This window comes from Capricornis sumatraensis, chromosome 1 (genome assembly GCF_032405125.1).
Source record: "Capricornis sumatraensis isolate serow.1 chromosome 1, serow.2, whole genome shotgun sequence".
Classification (NCBI taxonomy): domain Eukaryota; kingdom Metazoa; phylum Chordata; class Mammalia; order Artiodactyla; family Bovidae; genus Capricornis; species Capricornis sumatraensis.
The window spans coordinates 208976017-208992954 of NC_091069.1; the positions used below are offsets into that span (position 1 = coordinate 208976017).

The following is a 16938-nucleotide window of genomic DNA, read 5'->3' on the forward strand; positions in this document are numbered from 1 at the left end:
AACATGAACCCCCCTCCCACCTCCCTCCCCATAACATCTCTCTGGGTCATCCCCGTGCAGCAGCCCCAAGCATCCTGTATCCTGCATCGGACATAGACTGGTGATTCGTTTCTTACATGATAGTATACATGTTTCAATGCCATTCTCCCATATCATCCCCCCCTCTCCCTCTCCCTCACCCTCAAGAGTCCAAAAGTCCACTCTACACATCTGTGTCTCTTTTGCTGTCTTGCATACAGGGTCATCATTGCCATCTTTCTAAATTCCATATATATGTGTTAGTATACCGTATTGGTGTTTTTCTTTCTGGCTTACTTCACTCTGTATAATCGGCTCCAGTTTCATCCATCTCATTAGAACTACATAGAAAACCCTAAAGACTCCATGAGAAAATTACTAGAGCCAATCAATGAATATAGTAAAGTTGCAGGATATAAAATCAACACAGAGAAATCCCTTGCATTCCTATACACTAATAATGAGAAAGTAGAAAAATAAATTAAGGAGACAATTCCATTCACCATTGCAACAAAAAGAATAAAATACTTAGGAATATATCTACCTAAAGAAACTAAAGACCTGTATATAGAAAACTGTAAAACACTGATGAAAGAAATCAAAGAGAACACTAATAGATGGAGAAATATACCATGTTCATGGGTCGGAAGAATCAATGTAGTGAAAATGAGTATAATACCCAAAGCAATCTACAAATTCAATGCAATCACTGTCAAGCTACCAGCGATATTTTTCACAGAACTAGAACAAATAAGATTTGTATGGAAATACAAAAAACCTTGAATAGCCAAAGCAATCTTGAGAAAGAAGAATGGAACTGGAGGAATCATCTTGCCTGACTTCAGGCTCTACTACAAAGCCACAGTCATCGGGACAGTATGGTACTGGCACAAAGACAGAAATGTAGATTAATGGAACAAAATAGAACCCCCAGAGATAAATCCACACACATATGGACACCTTATTTTTGACAAAGGAGGCAAGAATATACAATGGAGTAAAGACAATCTCTTTAACAAGTGGTTCTGGGAAAACTGGTCAACCACTTGTAAAAGAATGAAACTAGATCACTTTCTAACACCACACACAAAAATAAGCTCAAAATGGATTAAAGATCTAAATGTAAGACCCAAAACTATAAAACTCACATAACCTTTCAAGCCATGTTTTTCTCTGGATATATGCCCAGGAGTGGGATTGTGGTGTCATATTGTACCTTTAAATTCAGTTTTTTAAGTGACTGTGTTCTCCGTAGTGGTTGTACCAGTTTACATTTCCACCAACAATGCAGGAGGGTTCCCTTCTCTCTACACCCTCTCCAGCCTTTGTTGTTTGTAGATTCTTTAATGATAGCCACATCATATGACATCTCTTATATGTGGAATCTAAAGAGAAATGACGCTAATGAACTTCCAAAACAGAAAGGGATCACAGAAAATGAACTCATGGTTCCTGGGTGAAGGGATATTTAAGGACTTTGGGAAGGCCATGTACACGCTGCTATATTTAAAACTGACAACCAACAAGGACATATTGTATTGCATATGGAACTCTGCTCAATGCTTATGTACCAGCCTGGATGGGAGGGGGTTTGGCGGAGAGAAGATACATGTATATGTATGACTGAATCCCTTCACTATTCACATGAAACTATCACAACATTGTTAATTGGCTCTACCCCAATACAAAATGTTTTTGGTGTTAAAAAAAAAAAAAAAAGAACAAAAGGAAAATAAAACATAAAGAACAGAGCAGAGAGCTAAATCTATGTTTAGTTTGCTTATTCTTAATAATGAATACCTAGGTATCTGTATCTTTTGTTTTAATAAACATAATATTTCAAAATTAAAATTAATCATTTACAAATAAATAGTAAAGGTGAACAGTATCTTTATCTTAGCATTTAAGTGAGCTGGATCTAAACATCTGTTTCCTGAAAAGGTTGTTATCAGAAAGCCCAATTCTCTGCAGATACAAAGCATGACTTCAGTTTTCACTATGCACGAGAGAAATGTCCCTGATTAAAACTAATAAAGTCTCCTGAAGAACAACAACATATAAAGTTTCTTTTGATTTGTCTTTAGCCCAATTAGAATGGGCTGTATTAAAATTTAAGTATGGCTTCTAAGCCATACACATACCATTAAATTTTCAGGAATAATGAAGTCAAACAATTTTATTCCTCTTTAATAATGCATTCCTATATTTGCTCTTAAGGTAAGGTTAGCATTTATCTATTGATCATGATGCATTATCTACACAGTGGAAACTACTAAGCAGTTTTCATCTCCTGTGATATTTCTAAATAATTCAGAAACTAATTTCTGTTTTCTTTTTCTCATTAAAGTTTGTCTCTTTTAAACATAGAAAATTTCAGTAATCTATGGCTTAGTTTGTTTCTATATTGCCCAGATGTCAGAGGCACATAAAGTAGCCAGATAGAATTTGAAGACAAACGTATCCCCTATAGCTTCATTTTCTTCTGCATTAGCACCTTTCTTCTCCAAGTAGTTAAGAACAAAACAACACAAAATAATAAAGAATACACTCTTTCAACCTTGTCTCTCCATGTAAATGCTATAGTCTCCTGCATGATATTCACAGACAGATATTTTTAAATATCTAAATTTTCTTGCTTCCCATTAACTCTTAAATATTAGAAACATTTCACTCTAAATCCACTAAAACTTATCTTGTTAATAACTACAAGTCTTTCAATATTTATCATATTTTATGTCTATCTGAAAGGTGGTAATATGGACCATTTTCATTTCTCCATAAAAATAATACTTGAGAATGAGTTATGCTTTCAAAAAGTAGAGGTAAAGTACACACTAAGATGTAAAAATTTATAGGTTCATGAACAATTGAAAAAACATTGAGTTTTCTGCCCTGTTAATTCCATATTTCACAATTCATACCTAAACATTACATTTGCTGTTGAGTTTTGGTTTTTCTTGAAGTCATTCTTTAAATACAGGTGACCTTTGAATAACACCACTTAAACTGGGTGGGTCGACTTATGCATGGTTTTTTTTCACTAGGTACTCACTACAATGCTATATGATCAGCATTTGCTTGAATCTGAACAGCTTCAGTATCTCGGTATGGGGAGTTGACTCTAAATTTATACCAGATATTTGACTGCAGGGTTAGAGTTCATAATGCCCTTATTGTTCTAGGGTTCAGTTCAGTTCAGTTCAGTCACTCAGTCGTGTCCGACTCTTTGCGACCCCATGAATCACAGCATGTCAGGCCTCCATGTCCATCACCATCTCCCGGAGTTCACTCAGATTCACGTCCATTGAGTCCATGATGCCATCCAGCCATCTCATCCTCTGTCGTCCCCTTCTCCTCTTGCCCCCAATCCCTCCCAGCATCAGAGTCTTTTCCAATGAGTCAACTCTTTGCATGAGGTGGCCAAAGTACTGGAGTTTCAGCTTTAGAATCATTCCTTCCAAAGAAATCCCAGGGTTGATCTCCTTCGTAATGGACTGGTTGAATCTCCTTGCAGTCCAAGGGACTCTCAAGAGTCTTCTCCATAACCACAGGTCAAAAGCATCAATTCTTCGGTGCTCAGCCTTCTTCACAGTCCACCTTTCACATCCATACATGACCACAGGAGAAACCATAGCCTTGACTAGACGGACCTTAGTCGGCAAAGTAATGTCTCTGCTTTTGAATATACTATCTAGGTTGGTCATAATTTTTCTTCCAAGGAGTAAGCGTCTTTTAATTTCATGGTTGCAGTCACCATCTGCAGTGATTTTGGAGCCCCAAAAAATAAAGTCTGACACTGTTTCTACTGTTTTCCCATCTATTTCCCATGAAGTGATGAGACCGGATGCCATGATCTTAGTTTTCTGACTGTTGAGCTTTAAGCCAACTTTTTTGCTCTCCTCTTTCACTTTCATCAAGAGGCTTTTTAGCTCCTCTTCACTTTCTGCATAAGGGTGGTGTCATCTGCATATCTGAGGTTATTAATATTTCTCCCGGCAATCTTGATTCCAGCTTGTGTTTCCTCCAGTCCAGCGTTTCTCATGATGTACTCTGCACAGAAGTTAAATAAGCAGGATGACAATATACAGCCTTGACTTACTCCTTTTCCCATTTGGAACCAGTCTGTTGCTCCATGTCCAGTTCTAACTCTTGCTTCCTGACCTGCATACAGATTTCTCAAGAGGCAGGTTACGTGGTCTGGTATTCCCATCTCTCTCAGAATTTTCCACAGTTTATTGTGATCCACACAGTCAAAGGCTTTGGCATAGTCAATAAGGCAGAAATAGATGTTTTTCTGGAACTGTCTTGCTTTTTCTATGATCCAGCAGATGTTGGCAATTTGATCTCTGGTTCCTCTGCCTTTTATAAAACCAGCTTGACCTACATCTCACCTTATTATTATTTATCAGAGCTTATATGATTGGATTTACCATTGACTAAACAATGTGATTTTTGTAAAGTAACAACATCTCAATGCTCCACTTTCCACAAGTATAATATGAGGTTATTAGTGGTGCCTATTCATTGTGTTGTTGCAATAATTAAGCTACTTAATATCTGCAAAATAATTTGTGGTAGTTAAAACCATGTATAGGAAAACTGACCAATAGAATAGAGTTCAGCAACAAATTCATACATTTTATTATTATCAACTGACTTATTGCAAATATGGGAGCAATGTCGTAAGCAGAAGCCTTGATCTTTTCAAAAAATGACTGGGCTGGTTGGATTACTATCTGGGTAAAATATAGCTTGATCCATACACATCTCACATGATAAACATGAAACAAGTTTAAAATCATTGGTCTAAATGTTAAAGAGAAAGCAATAGTGCATTTAAAAGAACACACAGGAGGACATCTTTAAAACTTTGGAGTAGACAAAGTTCTCTTACACACACACACACATGCACAGAGTAAAACCAAAACCAAAACAAAACAAAACAACAAAGAAGTGAAATCAGGTATATTAAGATTCAGAAATTAGGTCACCAAAAGTAGCCCATAAGAGAATAAAAATACAGCCCACAGAGTGGGGAAAGATGCCCACAATACCTATATTAAACAAAAAAAGCATATGAAAAAAGATTTTTTTCATGCATGCGTGATCAGTTGCTTCAGTTGTGTTGGACTGTTTGCGACCCTATGGACTGTAGCCCACCAGGCTCCTCTGTTCATGGGATTCTACAGGCAAGAATACTGGAATGGGTTGCATGCCTTTCTCCAGGGGATCTTCCCAACCCAGGGACTGAACCCACCTCTCTGTGTCTCCCTCTTGCACCACTTGATTACTGGGTTGGAAAAAATGATAAAAAACAGACATACATTTTATAAAGATGACAACCAGGTGAAAACAAGTAAAGTCAGTTTACACTGTTGAATGGTAATGTTTTACTTTCATGAGGGTGGAGGTAGAGTTAGGTGGCAACAGACAGGGAGGACAAGGGATGTTTGTCCAGTATGCCTGTATCCTGATTACATGAATGCTTTCAGTTTGCAAAAAAATAATCAAGCTTTAGACTAATGTTAGGTGTATATATATATATATATATATGTATATAAATATGTATGTATATGTATACACATTTTATGTATGCTTCTGTGCTTAGTTGTGTCTCACTCTTTGCTACCCCATGGACTGTAGCCCACAAAGCTACTCTGTCTCTGGAATTTCCCAGGAAAGAATATTTGAGCAGGTTGCCATTTCCTTCTCCAGGGGATCTTCCTGACCCAGGGATTGAATCTGAGTCTTGTGCATTGGCAGGCAGATTCTTTACCACTGAGCAACCTGGGAAGCCAAGATGTGTACATATAGAATACATATATGTGTATATACATGCAATATTTTATATACAAAGTATTTAGCCTGGCAGATAAACATTGTAAATACTATGCAAATATTAACATTATTATTATTACTATTATTATTTAAGAAGCAACAATATTTTATTGTATTTTACTATGAACATGACAGACCACTTTTCTGTTTGTTTAGAAAGTGATTTTTAGAAGTAACTCTTGTTCAGGGTAATACTCTCCTGTTCCTTATAGTGCAGAATTTTTATAGACCTCATGTTGATTTTTTTCCTGTTTGCTCATCCTTGAACAAAAGAACATCTGCTATGCTGGGCTCAAGCCAACAGCAGGGTATACCAACTGCACTTGACCCCTACTTACTGTCCACATGAACGCTTGTAGACTCTCCTACATGGATGTAAAAGAGGGAGCAGGTTGATACAGCTTCTAATATAATTTTTGGGGTTTAGTGGAGATTCATATAGTGCCTTTCTATCCAACTGTGGGCAACTTTTCCTGCTCTGCTGCCCTATTGTCTGAAGCACAAGGAAAAGGATGTATGTTCTATATCAAAAGCTTTCTAAAATTTGCTCCTCTGAAGCAGGTTGAAGGGTGAATTCAAAAGAGGGTTTTAAAATTTGTATTGTATAGATGGGAAATTTTGTTTATGATTTCATTTGAAATTTGAATTTTTATTTCTAAACAAAAGAATATAGTTATTTCTAAAAATGGCTTCAAAAGGACTACTCTATAGCTAATATAAAATCTCTTTGATCAATTCCATTGCATGAAACCCTGCAACAGCTTCCCCTGCCTGCTTCAAATACATCCAAACACACCCACTCTTCAAACTACATTCCAATCACTTAGAAACCACCAACTGGGCACATGAGCATGTCTCCAAATTTATAGTTCTTTATTTCCATATATCTAGTAAGCTATGGCCTTGAATCAGGTAAATCAAGGGAAGTAATCCTGTAGCTGATGGGGAAAAGTTGCCTGGTCAACTCAGAATAATCTCATAGCATTATGCTGGTAGCCAGTTTGCTTTCTTGTTGGTGCAGAAATCCAAACTAGGAAGAAGAGATAGGAAAAAGATGGAGGATGAGGAGAAGATGAAAAAGAGGACAGAGGGAAGAGGGATTATAACTGTATTTGTCATTTAATTATTCAGCTTTGTTAATATGTATTATGTGTCTGGCAGTAAGCTGAGTACCTTATATGCATTATCTCAGTTATTTTTACACATTCCTGTGACATAAGTATGCTAATCTCCATTTTACATAGAAAGGAAATGAGCATTAGAACCAATAAGTAATTTGCTCAAGAACACACACCAAGAAAGTAGAAAATCCAGGCAGTCTTCATTCAAACACTTATCTTTTTGGCGTCTGGTTGTGATCATTTTAACAGAAAGTTATAAAAGTACATAACAGATGTGCTGGCTTTATGGTATTCTGATCAAATAAGGTAATATTGGAGTTAATATTACCATAGTTTGAAGACAGTCACTAAACATTAAGCCAATGCTATTATACACTAATATGTGTATGATATAAATGACATGTAGCTAGCTAATTAATAATAATTTTCTATTTATTCACTCTCAATTTTTGGAATATGAAAACAAAAATTCAAAACTAAACATTCAACCTCTACTGACACTGCAAATATCATACATAGGAAAGTATTTTTTTTTAACGTAGGGAAAAAATGAATGTGCTATGTGAAGGACTATTTCTTATTCATTTTTTTAAATTTTTAGCACCCAGAATAAGATTTGACCCATAAGGTTGCTTAATAAGTATTTGTTGAAAAAATGAACCATTTTTATAATTTAGAGTTTACGAAGTACTCATACACATTGTATCAAATAATCCTCCACACAAACCCTATGAAGCATGTTCTGAATTATCTCACCAGTTCAGTTCCTTTTGCTCAACCATTTGAATTCTGCTGTCCACAGAACAAGTCATTTCTTTAATAGATAATAAAAGATACGAGCAAGTTGCCATGCATTTTGTAAAGCACTTTAGATAATTCTACCCATAATGAACTCAACCAAGTTTAAATGTATATGTAAATACAATATGATCCTAGTCTATGGTTATCAACTTCCCTTTTCGAATCTGTTCTTCCTTCTATGTTATCTAACCAAGTAGTAGGAATGATGCTGTCTGTGAAACTGCAACATAAAAGTCCTGCATTAGTCATATCTAGACGTGTAGGCTGAAGTTTTCTTTATATGCTACTTTTTAAACTTCTGATTTGATTGCCTAGTCATGTCAAATTTACAGCTGAAACAGCTCTACTATCTGTCACAGCACTCCATTGTCAGAATCATCCAGTGAGATCAGGTTTTTGTTAGCCTATTAACACAAAAGAGACTAATTGCATCACTCATAAATCTTCAACATCATCATGGCCAGAGAAGACAACCTAGACTTCTTTCCTTGACTCTGAAGGCCCTTCACAGTCTGATCCAATCAGCTTTAATCTCATTTCAGTTCGCCATGCACTTTCTCCTCTGGTCAAATCTAATTTCCTTCACCACATGCCATACTGTTTCTCAGATGTGAGATTTTTGATACATCTCCTCTTTCTACCTGGAGCATTCTTCTAGATATTCACATTTTCACAAGCTTATTATGTTTTATGGAATAGTCCAATTGTCATCTAGTCCAATGTCATCTTTTACTCCTCTGAATGTTCAGAACTTTTTATTTGATCTTTTTAAAATTTTAAATAACACTTAAAACATGGCATAAGGGATGTTTACATATGTGTCGCTCCAAAGGCTGAATCAACATCTGTTAAAACTCTGTATGGTCTCCTCCTCTTCTTAAGCAAGTGTAGGTACCCAGTGTCTTAAAATGTTATGTGCTTGAATAGTTACTATTAAGTCTGACATGCAACTATAATCTTAAATTTAAATCCTCATGATAGACTGTAGGATACTTGAATATAATAAATCAAAATTCTTTCCCTTCCTTTTTTACATTTTCCTAAATAACAAGATTACTATTTAGTAATTTATCTTTAAAATTTTCTCACATTCTAGCATTTGCCCCTATCAGTCCCAGAAAAAGAATATTTAGTCTCTGAAATTTTTGTCTTTGGCCAATCTGATTAAAAAGCAATGATAATTTCAGCAAATTTGGATCTGTAATATTTTTTCTGCAATGTTTTCCTTCCATAAAATATCAGTGTGGCTTTCAAAAGAGGAAAACCTCAAAAATTTCTAAGAGAAAAAGAGCATAAAGATGGTGTTTCATGTGTATCTATAAACTTTTGCCTATGGCTCTAGAAAAGTTACTATGGTTTCTCTACTATGAAAATTGTGGTCCTAAGGGATTATGCCCATTAAATATTTGTAAATTCCCTATAAATATCATTATAAGACACTAAATAAATTTGTTGAACTGTTTGAATTACAAATCAACAGTGAGGGGAAACCATTCTGAAATGTGCAGTTTGTGAATTCACTATTTGAGACACTAAATGAGGCTGATGATGTTAAGACTGTTCTTTGCCATTAGTCCTTCATGTTCACCTCTTTAGCCTGTGCAGGTTGAAAGCTTGGACATCCTCACAGGTCTCAAGAGTGAATCCTGGCAATGCTACAGCTGCATCCATCTCAATTTTGGTTTGGCAACCATCAGACTTCAGTATCTTCTGTAGTTCCAGGGCCAGCAGTTCTGGACCTCTCTGTGGAATGTGGATTGGTGGTTGTTCTTTCACATTTTAGTGGTTATTATGGCCATATTATCTGAAGAAACATTTCAAAACCAAGCATTATGTCAAAGATATCTCCATAGGAACTACAAGCCTTCAAAATATGACTTTGTTAATTCTTCAAGTGCAGCAAGAGTCAGCAAATGAGCTCTTTTTTAAGTTTTCAAAGAGAAGTTAGGGGGAAAAGATCATAATGGTTTTAATGGAAAATGATAATTTGACAGAAGATTGTTTAGTATGAGGATATGATCTACTTAAATACATATTTTTAAGCCTTTCCTCCAGGTTTGCCATGATAACATGCTACTTTGCTCCATAGATGTGCACTTTTCCAATATGACTTTCTTTACTGTTCATTTTTTATATACTGTGAGTTAATCGAATCTATAAGTATTGTAAGTCTTAATGTTAATGACTTTAAAGTTATTTCTAGAATATGTCTTTATTAATCTCTTCATTCAGTTGGCCAGCAAATGTGATTCAAGCCCTTTTTATTTTATTACTGTTTAGTTGGTCTCTCTGCCTCTAGTCTTGAAAGTATAAAAGTATTAGTCACTCAGTTGTGTCTGACTCTTTACAGTCCCATGGACTGTAGCCTGCCAGGCTCCTCTATCTATGGGATACTCCAGGCAAGAATATTAGAGTGGATAGCCATTCCCTTCTCCAGGGGATCTTCCCAACCCAGGGATCAAACTTGGGTCTACTGCTGCCTCTAGTCTTAGACACCCAAAATTTCTTCTGCAGTGATATCTCAAGGCAAAACTGATAAGGAATTACATATTTTAAATAACTCAATGCCTACTTGCTCTTTCCAAGATAAAATCTAAGATTTTCACCAGCTAGAGCTAGGTCCTTTATGACCTAATACTTATTCATTTTCCCTTCTAATTCTAACACCTCCAAATGCACACCTACTCTAACAAAGCACTCTCAGTTTGTAGGAGGTTCCATTCCACTTCTTGCCCTGATTCTATGATAGAATTTCACTCTGCTTACCATAGGTATTCCTGCCCCATTTTCTTCTATTCTTGGATAACTTCTTACTGAATTGTCATGATTCTTATCATATGTTACCTCCATGAGGTATTCCCTGACCCACTGAGGTATTCAATAGACAGATAAGTTAGACTTGCACTTCTATTTACCTAATGCAGTTTTGTTTAGGACAGCAGTCCACAACCTTTTTGGAACCAAGGACCAGTTTCATGGAAGACAATTTTTTCACAGGCTTGTGGGGGTTAGGGATAGTTTCAGGATGATTCAAGTGCATTACATTTCCTGTGCATTTCATTTCTATTATTATTATATCAACTCCTCCTCCAATCATCAGGCATTAGATATCAGAGGTTGGAAACCCATGGCTTAGGGGGTTTGGCTGTTTCTAATCATTGCCATCAAATTTACTTTTTTCTACATCTTCAAATCCATTGAAATCACTAGGAGGAGAGTTTGCTTTTTGCTCTCTCAAGATTTGTCTGAGTTACACTTGTGAAATACTTTGAAGATCTACTGATTCTATGCAAACAGAAGTCAACAGGTATCAACATCATTGTTATTGGTATCAACACCATCATTGTCATTATCAACATCATCACCACCACCACCACTATCACCATCAAATATCAGTATGCCGTCATAAAAAGGTCAGTTGACCTAGACTGGCCCTTTGTTGCTTGATGAGTTAAATGGAGGCAATACTAATTGGATTAGGAAGATTTTAGTATACCCTGGCACTGTTCTAATCAGTATACATGAATTAATTCTCACATTAATGCTATTGTCGGTAATATTTTCTCCACTTTGTAGATGAAGTATAGAGAGGTTAAGTAACTTGCTAAATGTCAAAAGAAAAAAAAAAAAAAAAGAGTAAATGTGAGCCAAGATAGAAGCAAGACGTCTCTTTAATATTATATCATTTCGACTTTTGAAATTATTTCTTTCTATAAGGAGAACATGTTGAGAATATATTCTGAAATCATGAAACACACACAAAAGAAATAATATTAATAAGAAATATATTATTAAAAGAAAAAAAAAACTATATTATTTTCTAAAATTATCCTAAAAGTAAGCAGAATAAGCTGATGAGGTATTTGTTAATTCTTACAAGTTAGAACTATTTTTTTTACTGGTGGCTCAATCAGTAAAGAATCCATCTGCAATGCAGGGGATCCTAGTTCGATCCCTTGATCGAGAAGATCGCCAGGAGAAAGAAATGGCAACACACTCCAGTATTCTGGCCTGGAAAAATCTCACTGACGGAGAAGCCTGGTGTGCTACAGTCCATGAGGTAGGAAGAGTCAGACATGACTTAGTGACTAAACCACCACCACAAGTTAGAAGTGGAAATAACCTACTCTATTAGCCTTTGTTATGGGGCTTCTCTGTCTCTGCAGGAAAGAATCCACTTGTCAGTGTAGGAGATGCAAGTTCGATTCCTGGGTTGGGAAGATCTCCTGGAGGAGGAAATGGCAAGACACTCCAGTATTCTTGCCTGGGAAATCTCCTGGACAGAAGACGCTGGCAGGCTACAGTCCATGGGGTCAGAAAGAGTTGGACACACTTAGCGACTAAACAACGACAACATTACCCTTTGTTATACCTGAAATACTTAGAAACATCTTTTTTGTTACACCTCATAATTTAGATGTGAGAACTTTGTTAATAAACTATATTTGTTTTTTTTTTCTCTCAAAATAGAATTTTGGCCATCTAAGACAGTTCAGTGGAGATATTCAGAGATATAACTTCAATGATCTTTTACAGGGTTTCATGTTTTGAGTGCAGAATTGGGCTAAATGATTTCTACTCTCGCTTCTGAATATAATATACTATGATTCTGCCACACTTCACTGCCTGCTTAAAGGACCTTTCTAAGAGAGCATCCCCCGGGCTTAAATGAGTACATGCTGTCAACAAGTTGCCTGTGATAGCACCCCAAAACCAGCTCCTAACCCCCACATCCATATTAACGTAGACTCAGGTCCTAAAGACTACCAGCATCCAATTTCAAAACCCACCAACTAGAAATTTATGCTGATGAAAAACTTATTCACTGAAAAGCCCTTTGAGATTTGCAGATCTCATTGGTAAATCATCTGAAGTTATGCAAGGCAAAGCTTGCCAGGAAAGTACAGGACCTAAAATTAATTAGTGATTACACCTATGTTAGGAGCATAGCTTTCTTCCCAGCCCTAATAATACACTTAAAAGAGAAGAACAGAAGGAGAGAGAAAAGGAGGAAGAGAGAGCTTAACTTTAAAGCTTTGATTAACTTTAAAACTTTAGTGTAGCAAACTAGCCAACCTGGAAATTTTGCATTCTCTTTGCAATTTGATCACCTTAAAAGTGCTGAGGGCTAGATTTCTTAAAACTATTTTAGACACATCTGTCTGACTCAGACGTAGTGGGTATTTGAGATCCATCGATCATGTACAATAAAACTTCCTTTTACTTTTTAATTTCTGGAAGGCTTTCATATTTAGTGTCAAATCAGCAGTTGTTCTCTCAGGTTCCTAGACAAGCAGGTTACTCAGAAATGCAGATGAAGTAATTGGACATACCCTAATGTAGCCGTGATAGTTTGGCTACTTGCAACTATCCTGCCCATGAAAATGTTAGAGCAGGTTCCTGATGCTGAGCCATTCTGCGATGGTAGTGTGATGATGGCAGTCATGTGCAGTGGTAGCTTGGAGAAGTATTGAATGGAACACTAATAGCCATAGTATGTGTTTTTTCTGGTTTCACTAAGATATTTATATTGTGATGTGTGGTTCTTGGATTCAAACTTGAAACTGTAGGCTTCCATTCACTGTCATGACTGCCTCAGTCTCAGAAAGCTTTTTAATATTCATTTTGTTATTTATCATCTTATTCTGTTACAAATAAATATGTACATATCCTGTACACACCAGCAATTTATACTTACATAATTCTCCTCCTTTTCATTCCCTCAATATTTTCAACCTCAAGAAACAAACAGAAACACAGGAAAGGTATTCTATCAGCACTTGAGGTATAGCTCAACATCATCATGGACAACTGTCCCTGATCAATTTTCAATAGAAGAGTGACTTAAAGTTTCATGGTAAACAATGGCAATACTCATTGAATCAATCACTTGCAATTTTTCTCTTTGACAATGTTTATGTCAAAAAAATGTTGCAGAGCAATACTACATGTATATAGACCTAAGATGAATTTGTGAGAAAAAAGAAATTTTAAAAGTGTTAAAAAGCAATGTTCTAATTGCCAGAATTTTCATATTCTGAAATTAAAAGCCTAAACATAAAATAGAATGTCATATTTCAAGATGCCTCTTCATCTGCACTGTTTGTATCCTGTGTGTTTGTTTATTGAAAACATAGCATATTTTAAAAGCATAAAAGGGGGGTGGAGGGGGCCCCCGGCAGGGTGATGGTGGGTGGGTCAAGAGGGCCTGGACATGGTGCTGAGGGCCCGCCCCACGGGAAGATGAATAAGGGCTGGCTGGAGCTGGAGAGCCACTCTGGCCTCTTCACCCTCCTCGTGGAAGATTTTGGTGTCAAAGGGGTGCAGGTGGAGGAGATTTATGACCTTCAGAGCAAATGCCAGGGCCCCGTGTATGGATTCATCTTCTGTTCAAATGGATCGAAGAGCGCCAATCCTGTCGCAAGGTCTCTATCTTGGTGGATGATACGTCTGTGATTGATGATGCTATTGTGAATAACATGTTCTTTGCCCACCAGCTGATCCCCAACTCTTGTGCCACCCATGCCCTGCTGACCGTGCTCCTGAACTTCAGCAATGTGGACCTGGGGCCCACCCTGAGTCGCATGAAGGACTTCACCAAAGGCTTCAGCCCCGAGAGCAAAGGATATGCGATTGGCAATGCTCTGGAGTTGGCCAAGGCACATAATAGCCATGCCAGACCTAAGCCACGCCACCTCCCCGAGAAGCAGAATGGCCTTAGTGTTGTGTGGACCATGGAAGCCTTCCACTTTGTCAGCTATGTGCCTATCACAGGCTGGCTTTTTGAGCTGGATGGGCTGAAGGTCTACCCCATTGACCATGGGCCCTGGGGGGAGGACGAGGAGTGGACGGACAAAGCCTGGCAGGACATCATGGAACGTATTGGCCTCGCCACTGCAGGGGAACCCTACCATGACATTCACGTCAATCTGATGGGGGTGGTGCCCGACTGCAGAATCAAGTATGAGGCCAGGCTACATGTGTTGAAGGTGAACCATCAGACCATACTGGAGGCCTTACAGCAGCTGATCAGGGTAACACAGCCAGAGCTGATTCAGACCCACAAGTCTCAAGAGTCACAGCTGCCTGAAGAGTCCAAACCCGCCAGCAGCAAGTCCCCTCTGGCGCTGGAAACAAGCAGGGCTCTGGTGGCCTCTGAGAGCACCCACACAGATGGTGTGGAGGAGGTGGCTGGTTCGTGCCCACAAGTCCCGACCCACAGCCTTCCTAGCAAACCCAAGCTGGTGGTGAAGCCTCTAGGGAGCAACATCAATGGGGGTCCCCCCAAACCCACTCCTATTGTCTAGCTGCTGCCAGCCTTTCTGGACAATCAACTATGCCAAGTCCCCATGCAGGAGGAGGAAGACCTGGCAGTGGGTGTGGGCAGCAGCAGAGTTCCGGTGCGCCCGCCACAGCAGTACTCAGACGATGAGGATGACTACGAGGATGAGGAGGAGGACGACGCGCAGAGCACCAGCTCTGCCATCAGGTATAAGCGAAAGGGCCCGGGGAAACCAGAGCCATTGAGCAGCTCTGGGGATGGGCAGCTGTCAGTGCTACAGCCCAACACCATCAACGTCTTGGCCGAGAAGCTCAAAGAATCCCAGAAGGACCTCTCAATTCCTCTGTCCATCAAGACGAGCAATGGGGTCGGGAGTCCAGCTGTGGCAGTCCGCACGCACTCGCAGCCCTCGCCCACCCCCAGCAACGAGAGCACGGACACAGCCTCTGAGATGCGCAGCGCTTTCAATTCGCCACTGCGCCCGCCTATCCGCTCAGCCAACCGCACGCGGCCCTCTAGTCCCTTCACCTCCCACATCTCCAAGGTGCTTTTTGGAGAGGACGACAGCCTGCTGCTTGTTGACTGCATATGCTACAATCATGCTGTACGCGACCTGGGTCCTGTCATCAGCACGGGCTTCCTGCACCTGGCTGAGGATGGTGTGCTGAGTCCGCTGGCACTGACAGAGAGTGGGAAGGGTTCCTCCCCTTCCATCAGACCGAGCCAAGGCAGCCACGGGTCTGGCAGCCCAGAGGAGAAGGCAGTGGTGGAGGCTGTGGACAGTAGAGAGAAGCCGGGACTGGTCAGGCCTAGCGAGCCCTTGAATGGGAAGAAGTATTCAACCAAGGGAGCTGCTGGCGCTGCTGAAGTGTGTGGAGGCTGAGATTGCAAACTATGAGGCCTGTCTCAAGGAAGAAGTGGAGAAGAGGAAGAAGTTCAAGACTGACGACCAGAGAAGGACCCACAACTACGATGAGTTCATCTGCACCTTCATCTCCACGCTGGCTCAGGAAATGATGCTGGCCAACCTGGTGGAACAAAACATCTCAGTGCGGCGGCGCCAGGGGGTCAGCATTTGCCGGCTCCACAAGCAGTGGAAGCCGGACCGGCAGAAATGCTCCCGTCCGTATAAGGCCAAGCACCAGTGAGGACGGCTGGCCAGACCCTGCATTCACTCTTGCTGCCTGGCCCTCACCAGGGCCCTTCCCTGACCCGTCCACCTCTTCCCAGTATTCCCAGATAGTTCCAGTTGGAGAGCCCAGACCCTGGGAATGGGAGCCAAGCTGGGATCCTCGGCCTCGTGTCCCTGGGCCTGGCAGGGCAGGCTGGCTCTGTCATGCTCCGGAGGCAGCAGCTAGAGCTGAGGCCCAGTGAGGTGCTGCAGCTTCCTCCACAGCCAGCTGTGGAGCGGCAGGACCTGGCCTTTCTGCCTGGGCAGCAGAATATATATTTTACCTACAGAGACGTCTATTTTTCTGGGCTCTGGCCTATCTTGCCACCACTGTGTTGACATAGCCAGCTTCCTGATTCTGAGTTCTTTCCTAACACTGTCATCCTGGAGGGCTGGAGTCACTCCTGCAGGGTCACAGCTGGGGGCCACATGAGCAGTGGGCCCTGCTGCTCCAGTCCCCAGGTGTTCCTGCTGTTGAGCAAGCCAGGTCTGCTCTTCATTCCTCCTGGGAGAGCTCCAGACTCAGGGCCCTGGCTGCTGGACTAGGCTCGGAGTGGGATGTCCCAGCAGGATGAGCAGCCTGCTGGGGTCCCATGGCCTGAGCAGAGAGGAGTGTTTGAGCTGGTTGGCCTGGCTCCAGCCAGCCTCATCGAGACTGCTCTCTGTGGCAGGGCCCTGGGCTCCTTGTCTTCAGTGTTGTGGCCCTG

General features: G+C 40.0%; 1 protein-coding gene across 1 annotated transcript; it reads left to right on the forward strand.

Moving 5' to 3' along the window:
• The first annotated feature begins 14021 nt into the window (after positions 1 to 14021).
• LOC138090251 (ubiquitin carboxyl-terminal hydrolase BAP1-like) lies at positions 14022 to 16208 on the forward strand. The gene is given in 3 exon segments (XM_068985758.1): positions 14022 to 14163; positions 14166 to 15901; positions 15903 to 16208. Coding segments are annotated over 3 exon segments (2184 nt in total).
• Positions 16209 to 16938: the final 730 nt, after the last annotated feature.